Source organism: Phytophthora ramorum (assembly GCF_020800215.1).
Source record: "Phytophthora ramorum isolate Pr-102 chromosome Unknown Phyram_PR-102_s0009, whole genome shotgun sequence".
Lineage (NCBI taxonomy): Eukaryota > Oomycota > Peronosporomycetes > Peronosporales > Peronosporaceae > Phytophthora > Phytophthora ramorum.
Window position 1 is genome coordinate 1,657,079 of NW_027150655.1, and position 11,030 is coordinate 1,668,108.

Sequence of the window (11,030 nt, forward strand, 5' to 3'; positions counted from 1 at the left end):
AGCTGCGTGCTGCGAGTACATGTAGAGTAGTTTGTGGTGGTGGCAACGAAGCACGCCAAGCCTTCGATCGTCCTGCTGCTCCGTGCGCCGTTCCTCTTTAGTTTCACGACGTTGGACCTACCCTTGAAACTCGGAATCGCTGTCACTTTCGTCGCTCGAAGGGTACTGCGCTACATGGGGGGCAGGGGCTGTTGCGGCCGAGGCTATTATGGCTGGAGCTTGTGCCACCTCCGCTGGTGTAGCACTGGTGGCGGCTTCTGGCTCTACTTTCGATTCCGCCGTGGATACGCTCGGCTTCTCTTCTTCATCACCAGTGGCAGTATCCTCGACAGTAGCACCGGCCACTGCTGACTTCTCTTCGGCGTCGCGGGCGTTCTCCACGGGTCGCTCTTCCGCCACTGTTACCTCGACAGGCGCTAAAAGCTCGGCGACAGTTTCCGTTGTTTGGGCGGCGGGGATCTCCTGTGGAGGAGGTGCTGGAGGGCCATCACTCACGTTGCCATCGCTTTCTGCTTCAGTTTCGGTATCCTGCTGCGGCGGGGATTCCTGCAGCTGCTGGATGATACTCTTCGTACTGGACTTCAAGACCTTGCGAATGGCAGTGAGAACCTGCTTGCCATCCACGGCCGTCTCCTCTTCGAACAAATCCTGAAAGCGGAAGAACATCTCATTCACGGACTCCTTGAACAGGCCCACTAGCCGTTCACGCTCCTCTGAGCCGCCACCACTGTGCGTCGCTACGGCGAGCATATCCTGCGCCTCGCGCTTAATCGACTCCGCAGCAATCAGAGCACGCTCTGCTGCCAGTTCACGCTCCTTCACTGCAGCACAGCTCTCGCACTCACCGTCGAAATCCTTCTCCTGGCCACGAGGACTAGAACCGTGTGACGACAAACGAGTAGACGCTAGTGTCTGCTGAACTTGTTCAAACTTCTCTTGCTCCAGATCCTTCACTTTCTGTTGAAGCAACTCTATCTGTTCAACAAAAATGCGCTTCTCTTCGGCTGCCAGGGCACTTTCCTCCTCTGCATTGTCCTTTGGTGTTGCTGTCTTGGACACCAGTTCCATCTCCAACTCGAGAACGTGCGCTGAGGACGCGTCAAGCTTGCCAGCCAAGTCGTGGTTCTTCTGCCGAAGTAGAGTAACCTGCTGGGCAGCCTTTTCAAGTTGCTGCTTCGAGTCACGCTCCTTACTTTCGCTGAGAGCCGTCAAGCGCTGTGTCTGCTCCTCCACATTGGCCTGTAGACGCAATCTGTCGTCGTTAACCTTCTGCAGTTGCGTCTGAAGCGACCGAACCTGTTGCTCCAATCCAGCAGTTGCCGTTGAAAGCTCTGACGCCTTCACCTGCAGAGCTACGTCGTGCTGCTTTTTTGTGAGCACTAACTCCTGTTCCGTTAATCCGCGAGCCTGCGTCTCCTTGGAAAGCTGCTTTTCCGCACGAGCACGAGCTTCGCGCTCGAAATTCAAAGCCTGCTTGTGTTCCTCAGTCTCATTGCTAGCACCCTGTTGTTGCTGCAGCTGGTAGTAAGCAGTTAACAGTTGCTGGTACTCGGCATGTAAACGATTCGTTTGGGTAACTGCAGCATCCCGAGCACTAGCCAAAGCACTAAGCTCCGACGTTGCATTGAGCTGAGAGCTCGCAGCTGACTGGTACCGCTCCTGTAGCGTGCGCTTGTCTTCCTGCAGCCTCTGATTTTGATCCAAAAGTTCCTCACAACGCTTTTCGTACGATGACTGCTGCTGGTGCTGGGAGTTGATTTGTGTCAAAAGCCTGTCGTTCTCATTGGCAAGCCTCTCCACGCCCCGAATAACTGCAGACACATCACTCGGCCCAGCGCCGACCCCGGAGCCAGAATTGGACGACGTGCCTGGTGCCATGCGGATCAGATAGTCTACCTTGGCGTTCAGCTCTGATAGCATAGCATCCGCGGGGCGTCCTCCACCAAGCGTAGTATTGTTAAATAGCGCTGAGGAGCTCGGGTTGAAGCTGCTACTCAAACCGAAACCCATGGATCCAAAACCACTGCCAGTGGCACCCATCCGCTCGCGCTCAAGTGCACGTGCTTGAAGCTCTAATTGTTGCTCACGTTGCAGCAAACGCAACTCTTTCAACTCCATCTCATTCTTTGCAGCGGCACTGTTCGAGTCTTCTTCGTACGGCACGAGGTCTCCATTCCTGGCGGCATCGCTTCTATCATTCAGATTGCGAGTGCTATTTGAGCGCGATGATAGTGCACCTTCCGCAGAATTGCTACTGCCAGAGCTGGGGCTTGAGCGCCGTCGGGATGACTTCTTCTCCGTGGTAGATGCCCGAGGAGCTGCCTCGGTTGATGCTGCCGTACTTACAGCTGGCACAGACTTCCGCTGCGTTGCGCCATGTCCTGTTTTGGTCTTGAATAGCTCAATCTCGAGCAAATACCAGTCCTGTCCGTTCGTTTTTCCGGGTGGGGCGAGCACCATACGCTTGCCGCCCTTCCTCATGCCCAGAATACCCTCTTCCAAAGCTTTAATGCGTTCGCTGCTATCTCCAAGTCGAATCTTGCGCAGATCGCTCTCTCCAACCTTCTCAAAAGGTGCGTACTTGGTCACCACGTCTGCCGGCGCCGAGTTCGCATTCCCCACCACTCGCCAAGCACTAAATGCAACCGCCACCGTGTCTCCATTGCTCACCGGTTGGGCCTCAGCCTTCACAAACACCAAATCATCCAGAATCAAACCCGTCGGGTTCGTCTTGGTCACTGTCTTCTCACTGCCCCATATCTCCACGTGGATCTTGGCCAGGAAAACCTGCCTCATGAACTCCATCACTTGTGCATCACTCGAGAATTTGACCGACCAGTTAACCCCTTGATCGTCGTAAAAGTTCACGTAACTTTTAGCTTGCAGCGTCGGCTTGAAGGTCGCCAACTTGATGGGGACGGCACACAGGTGCTGCTTGGCAGCGTTGTAGAACAGCAAGTTGTAGGACGTATCAGCGCCCACAATGACGCACCCCACTGCAGCTTTACTGCCGGCTGTGGCGCCTCCTTGCTGTATGTATTTACGGGCCGTGGTGTCGTATTGATACAGTGAGACCATGGTGGAGAACACGACGGAAGAGGGCGCTGAGGAGGCCGCGGGGGTCGCCACCGACTGCTGCTGCTGCTGCTTCTGCGAAGGCTCTCGAGGTGCTGTGTAGCGCAGCGCGTCGTTGCCTCCACCGCCAGTGGTCGAGTCCTGGAAGATGCCGTTCAGGCGGGAGCTCGGGTTGGACGACATTTGCGTTGCCGATACTGTGCGATGAACGGCGAGAAGCAGACGGTTGAAATCAGGAGAAGAGGGGTGGGGGGAGGGGGTGCAATGCAGAGCGCACGGGCAGCGGCGGGCACTCGGGTGACGACGAATGCAAGGCTTCTTCCACCGCTGCTTACGCCTGGGAGCTTCTGATAAAGTGACGACGATGCAACCCAGCCGATTGGCGTGTCACACGCAGGTGAAGTGAATGATTGCACCCATATCATTTTCTAAATAGTACTATAATAATTTTTGTAATAATTCACGTTTGTGTTGTGGTATTATTCCTATTTCAATATCGTAGTAATAGTCGAAAAGTCTGTTTTCGATATAGAATAGTTCTTGTTTGGCCGGAAAGCCTAGTCCCTCGGAAGCTGGATTGATAAGCCACTAATAATAATCACCGTTGTATCCTGTTCTCCAAATTCAAGGATTTGCGAATCGTAGATTAATAGGTTTAGGCGCCAACGTATTTTGGACTTGTCAGGAAGTTTGATATTTACAGTGGAAGCTTAAATACTGAATCCAAGTCAAGTGTGTACTCAAGGTATTGTACCAGTTTTTCGTACCACTCTCTCACAGATTTCATAATAACTTTTCATTAAGATGGAAATGTTGGAAAATGCAAACATAGTGCTTGTTTTGGCTGATGTAATGACTATTACGCTGTTATGTATCCTCTTTGGAGGCACGGGGCCGCTGTCTTGCAAAATGTCGTTGATTTGGCGTGCAGGACCAGTTTCCTGCCTCCTTTGTACAGAAAACTACCTCATCGGCGAACGGGCCAAACTAATTAATCTTCTAGATTGTGACGGGAGTCACACAGCACCTTACGCTCGAGGAAGTGTTAGGAGTATACAAATTCCAAGTGAACGGCAGTTCACTGGTTTCCGGTCATGGGAAACGATTAACTTAAACAACGTAGATTGTAGATTGATATATTTATAGTTAGTTTCTCCTATATATGTATGCATGAGTGGCTGTGAGCCACCATCCACGTGTCAGTGTTGTTGAATACACCATGTACCCAACTCGAAAGAGTGACGGGCACTCTTCATGTAACCCCGTTACATCCCCCCCCCCCCCCTTAGAGTCGATCTTATCGACCAATCGGGGCGAGCGAGAAGTTTCTCACCCTTTTCTCGCTCAGTCGAAAACCATCGACAAGAGGCCGATCATTTCCGCTCGCGCTCTTCGCTCTCCCGGAGCACTTAGGCATCTCCAAACATGCTCCCTGGCCTCCACGTCGGCCCTGGCAAGATGCCTCAGAGTAAGACACCTCGCGACGCGAAAGCGTCCAAGGCTAAGCCCGCGAGGGCGAAGTCTAAATCGGTCAAGCCACAAAGGCGCGTCTGAGGACGTGTTCTCTGTCCACGGGGACCCTAAATGAGACAGGGACAACATGTCCACGTCTCCTGCGGATGCCATGTCCACGAGCGACGGCTCCACGAGTGACCAGAAGGCGGTGACGCTAAGACAGCGTCGCCAACGAAGCGCTTGTCGATCGGCCAGGGCCTCCAGCAAACACGTGATACCAAGGCTAAAAAGTCCGGCTCAAAGAAGCGCGTCGCCTTCCCAAGGGCTGTGCAAGAATCCTTGATGTCATCAAGGCCATGTTTGACTCCTCTGAGCCAGAATCGGAGAAGGAGGGACAGGTACACGTCCCCGAGCAGGTCTCCAATGCGCTTGACGAGCAGCAGGAGCGCCTCCAGGAAGACCGGATGCATCATGCCTTCAGCGCCACAGCCGGAGCCTGGTGACACTGCTCAAGGAGGAGAGGAGTCCAAGCTCCCCAGGGGCTATTTCCCGCCCGATGAGAACACAGGTTCTCCGTTGTTCCTTGAGAGACTCGGTGCCATTCGTGGCCTCATCGAAGGCCCTATTTCAAGAGGCGCGTATGAGAGCGCCTTGATTCAAAAGGTGAACCTGTTCTCTGAGGACGTTGAGGCCGCTCGATGCGTCCTCGTGGCTCAGCATTGGATCCCACTCAAGGCGTTCATCATCCTTCGCAAGAAGGGTGAGAACAAGGGTGATCTACACCCGGTGTAGGGCTACCATTGAGTCCAACCCGAGAACACTTACACCGTAGCCCAAGCGGAGGACCTGGGTTGCCCTTCGCGGGTATTCCGCCCAAGAGCTCAAGGAGCTCAAGGAGGATCGCTTGCTGTATCGCATCCTGGATCAATGCGACCTCCGAATTCAGTTTGCCCATCTCGTGAGTAAGCGGAAGCTGTACTTCGAGATGGAAGGACTAAAGCGTGAAGCTCTGTCCGGCGCTCATAACGAGTGCGGGTACGGCAATCATGCGTCCACCACCGTACCCCGTCCGTCGGCTAAGAGGCCGCCGACTACTTTCGAAACTGCCGCCGCTTCTGTTCCCAGATCGCGACAGCCTTCGGGCTGTCAGACTGGAGCCGCTCGATCGTCGCCCATGAGCTCTGTGACGAGGGGTAACCTCGCCACTTCACCAAGAGCTGGCGCTTCCCTTGGCGGCGCCGCTCACGGAGAACACGCTCCAACGCGGTAGTGGGTTTCTCCATTACAGTCAAGGAGAGCCGGAGGAGGTCTCGCTCAGTTACGAGTACGAGACTCCACCACAGCGTGAGGATCCGAGATTGTCGGTGCGATCTCTTGATCAATCCGTGCTGCTTCAGCAGCAGGAGATCCATGATTTCCGTGGTCGAGTGTACACTCTGTAGATGGCATTAGGTCTCGACCTTGGCGGGCTGGCTGACGCTCGGTCAGGCAAGTCGGGGTCCCTTTCCCTTCTTCGTGGAGATGTGACCCGGTTGAGCCAGGAGTGTGAGGATCTCCACTCTCGGGTCGATCGTCGTGCGTCGTCGTACGAAGTCGACTGTCTTCGCGACGAGGTGGCTCACCTCCGTTCTGAGTTTCAGAACCGGCCGAGGTATCCGGACTATCGGGAGACGCAGTCCTGTGCGTACTCCCAGCCGAACCATTACGGCTCCTACCCGTACGGCGGGGCGTCTTCGAGGCCGCAGGCTTACGCCTACAGCCATTCCCCTGCGCCGGCTTCCGCGTGGCAGACGCCACAGCAAGAGGCGGGCGCCCAGTTCGAGGTGGTGAACTCGCCACCTCAGAATCCCCTTTCGCTTCCTGCGGGGGATCAGAAGCCTGAGGGTCGTGGTAGAGCTTCAGACGACCCACATAAAACGTCGGGTGGGTCGTCATCGACTTCGGTAAGTCGATCGTGTAGGCGGAGCCATGTCTGCTCAGGACCTCAAAGGGTCCGATAAACCTGTGCTTCAGCTTTTTGCTGAGCGCGGAACTGACCGAGTTTAGTGGTAGATTCCTAGTGTCGAGCAGGACTAACTCACCCACTTTAAACACGTTTAAGTTTCCTCTTCCATGTCGGTCGGAGTACTCCTTTGTCCCGCACCTGGCTAATCATATCAAGCCTGTTGTCGACAAAAGTCGACAACTGCTTCTTTAGGGAAGCCGGTGTCACCTCTGATACCTGAGAGGAAACAGCTTTTTGAGCCTCTCCCCCACTTACGACCGAAGCCACGGCGTCACCACGGAGAGTGAGTGGCACCAGGGGGTTCCGGAGCCCGTTGAGGTAGAGTGGGGAGAGCCCCGTCGACGCATGCACAGCGTTGTTGATTTGGAGGCCCTCCTGGGTCGGGTTCGAGGCTGGCGGGTGCCATAGCAGGATAGCCACCGACTGTCCGGACGGGTGCAGACCCGTGTTGTGAACCCCGTGCGAGGCCCCGCGAACTGGCCGACCATGTGCGGGGAGATTCCACACAGATCCTGTGCATAGTGTCTACGAGCACGCGATTGACGCTCCGTCTGGCCTTCCGTCTGCGGATGGTCGGCTGTGGACATGAGCAGCCGTGTTCCAAGCAGTTGGAACAGCGTTTTCCAAAAGGCAGACGTGAACCTTGGTTCACGGTCAGGGACAATAGTCTCCGGGAGACCATGATAGCGGAAGAAGCCATCCAGGAACAGCCTTGCAGGCTGTTCCCCAGTGACCGAGTCAGCTACCGGAGCAAGGTGTACCATCTTGCTCAAACGTCAAACAAACACCAGGACGCCGGTGTTGCCCTGGGCATCAGCCGGCAGTCCAAAGACGAAGCCGAGACTCATCGACTTCCAGCAGTCTTCCGGGATTGGTAGACTTTGTAAAATGACGCCAGCGAGTCATCCGCTGGGGCAGATAAGGAGAGTTGGTGGCCATCCGCAAGGACGCAAGACTTGTATAGATCACAAAGGGTTTCAGAGCCCGAGAGATGCACCCGGAACTTGACAAGGGCGTACTTCATAGCGAGGAACTCCTTGTCATGGACAGAGTATTTCCTCTTGACGGCCTTTAGCTGTCTGGACTGGGACGAGATGACTCGTTCGTGTCCGTCCGCGTTGTTCTGCAGCAGCGCGCAACCGATGGCACAGTCGGAGGTGTCGCAGACAACGCTGAACGGCTTTGTCTCGTCCGGCAAGGCCAGAACCGGCGCGTGCTAACGACGACACGGTCATAAGTGTCGTTTGTTAAAGGAATTTAAGTGACAACAATGTACCACGAAACAGATGTGCTGACACAACGTGTTTCGGAGATTTCGATATGGTAGCAATTGTAGATCCATCCTCGTCATTCGGCAATCTTACATTGAGCGACTTTATCTTGGACATTCGCACAATTGGTCGCAGTGCATCGACTGCAGCAGCGAGTTCATCTTTTACTTTTAATGCACTCAACATGTTCCATCGCTCGTGGATTGCTATAGTAGGAAGAACTTCAAAGTCGTGCCCTTCGCACGCCAAATGCATCAGATGACGACAAGGAAAGTGATTAGGTTTGTAGAAAAGACAAGAGAACGTCCGTTCCTGGCTATCACACGTGAAACATTCGCTAAAGCAATGAACCTTACATCGAGAAACATTAAGACCAACTCGCTGGCATGGTGCTTGACTCATAAGGTTGATATATCGCTCCCATTCCTTTTTCACCATTGTAAGCATGTCGGTAGACAATCGTCGTGCCACAGTTCTCAAAAAATTGGGAACAGTCTTTGGCATTCGGGAGGTTGTGTGCTGCTGCGGGATAGTCGAAACAGTAATCGTCATATGATGGTGCAGAAGACCAGCAATGGTTTTATCGATCTTGGTCTTATGCCCCAGCAACATCTTTACTTGATTTCAGTTCGACTCAATTCTGTTTGTCTTCGTATTTCCCGTCGTGAAGTACTTGCCACGAGCAAAATCACGACACGAGTTCCAGTTTTTGTGAAAATAGGCACAAAAAAAAATCCTGCCTCTTGGAGCTCACACAATATTGCTTCAACGCGTTATAGCCCGTGACGTACTCCATTTCAGTCCGGCTACACAGATTAGTTCATCCGCATTAGACAAGATCTATCACAGGTCTGTCGTTTGCAGTTAAGTCGAGGCGTACCTGTAGAGCAGTTTCGTCATTATGTTGAGCAGACCGTCACGCTGGGACATCTCCAATCGATACACAGACCGCTGCATCACCTTTTTCCAATACGACATTGCGTGAAGTTGACACAAAAGTATCTTGGCAACCGGGAATGACTCGTCCAGCACACGCCACTAGACAAAATCCTTGTCAGTAACCGCAGTAGATATCTTCTGCCATCCGGGGTTCTTCACCTTGAAATACTCGAACACTGTAGAGATTGTCACGGCCTGTTCATTAAGTCAAATGAAATCAACAACTGGAAATCCTCTCCCTTGTGCCGTAATGACGACCAGACTCCCTGAACATTACAGGCAAGCACGAAACACACGCTGCGTTACACATAAGGTTGTTATACCATTTGATAATGTTGCTATAAACCCGCAAAGGTTGTTATAACAGTAAACCGAGGTCGTTTTATAGAAGGAGACAAACGCACCAAAATGATAACCCAGATTGTTCGTGCCGTGCGTGAAATCCATCGCAAGGGTTTCGCCCCATCGCTTGAACATCAAATTCTGCACCTAGGTCTGCATCACAATCCCGCATGTCACGTCCAGTTGGTCTTGAAGCACAAGCACATCGTTGCCATCAACTTGACGTAGCGCGTGAAGCACGATTTTCAGCAGAATATTTATTGAGGGTATTGAGGGTTACCCGTTTGGTATCGGTTGTTGACCGTGAACCGGTTGACAGGAACCGGTCCAATCCGAACCCACGCCGATTACGCCACCGACGATTACGCCACTGTCGATTACGCCACCTGTGGGTACAAGATTGTAGGTACAAGATGGGCTTCGACGTGGCGCTCACTGATTGGCTGAAGTAACTCAGTATCCAGTAAAGAATCAAGTAGTGTGTATCCAGTAGGTCTAGAGTAGCGAGTAGGCTAGCGAGCTAAAGACCTCAATCAATCACTTTCGAATCTTCATTCTACCCCTCAAGTGGTCAATCTCCTCCGCTCCGGTCTGTTGCCCTCCTTCCATCCGCTTTGTCAAGCTCCACGGTACCCAGGATACATACATTCCATCAGGTTATGAGCCCAAGCACCATGCCCTCTGCCCACGACGCCTCCACCAAGGTCTCCATCGACAAGTTCAACGGAGACAACTACGCGACGTGGAACCGCTACATACGTGGCGTGTTCCTGACCAAGTCGGTGTGGCATGTCGTGAACCGAGAGACGACGCCGAGCTTCACGGACTCGCGGCCCAAGGACGAGTACGTCAAGTCGAGCAACATCGCGTTCGGACTGATGTTGCTCCACATGGACGCGGACTACCACCATGTGGTCGACGACTGCGAGGAAGCGTGGGTTGCGTGGACGCGCCTGAAGACGCTGTACGGTGGTTCGCAGAAGGCTGGTCGCATCTACCTGAAGCGCCAACTCTTCAGCATGGAGATGTCGGATGGCGGGAACGTGTTGCATCACTGCAACGAGGTCCTCAACATCAGCGCCAAGCTCAGCAGCATCGGCGCCAAGATGGAGGACGAGGACGTGGCGATCTGCCTGTTGCGCAGTCTCCCCAAGAGCTACGAGAACGTCGTGCTGAACTTGGAGATGAGCAGCGCTGAGCTGCGATCGCAAGACGTCGTGAAGGTGCTGACGAATGAGCACATCAAGCGGCAAGGCGAGAAGACGGCGACGGTGAAAACGGAGGACGCGGCCAAGGCGTTCAACACCGACCGAGAGTCTCGCCAGTGCACGTACTGCGGGAAATTGGGGCACACGATCGACAAGTGCTGGACCAAGCAGAAGGACGAGAATCGGGGCCCAAGACGCGGCGGCAATGGCAATGGCCGTGGACGCGGGGCCAACAATGCCCAGTGGAGGAACGACGACGCCAGCTACGACTACGGCTACGGCTATGATCGAGTGGCGTTCGCGGTCTCACTGGAGTGTGGCATTTCGACGGGCAAGGATATGCTCGGCATGTGGGCGGTCGACAGCGGCGCAACGCACCACATCTGCAACGACAAGGCCAAGCTCGCCCATTTGATTGAGCGAAACGAGGGCGAACGTTCGGTGGCCGACGGCAACAAGGCGGCCATCATGGGTGTGGGGACCATCGTGGAACGAGTGGTTCTGCCCAACGGGGACGAGCGCGACATCGAGATCAAGAACGCGCTGTACTTGCCGAGCATGAGCAAGAATCTGCTCTCGGTGCCACAGATCAACAAGAGTGGTCTGTTCCAAGTCGTGTTCGACGGCACCCAGATGCGCGTTGCGCACAAGGCCTCCAAGCAAGTGGTGGCGGCGGCGAACCTCGTGGATGGCCTCTACTGGCTCCAGATGCCTCAGCGATCGGTGAATGCAGCG

General features: G+C 54.1%; 1 protein-coding gene across 1 annotated transcript; it reads right to left on the minus strand.

The window, feature by feature from the left end:
* Positions 1-117: 117 nt before the first annotated feature.
* KRP23_10216 (FK506-binding protein 15) lies at positions 118-3,258 on the minus strand (the record flags this gene model as incomplete). The annotated part of the gene is made up of 1 exon (XM_067880638.1): positions 118-3,258. The coding sequence occupies one exon, from the start codon at positions 3,256-3,258 to the stop codon at positions 118-120; it is 3,141 nt and encodes a 1,046-aa protein (XP_067742046.1).
* Positions 3,259-11,030: the final 7,772 nt, after the last annotated feature.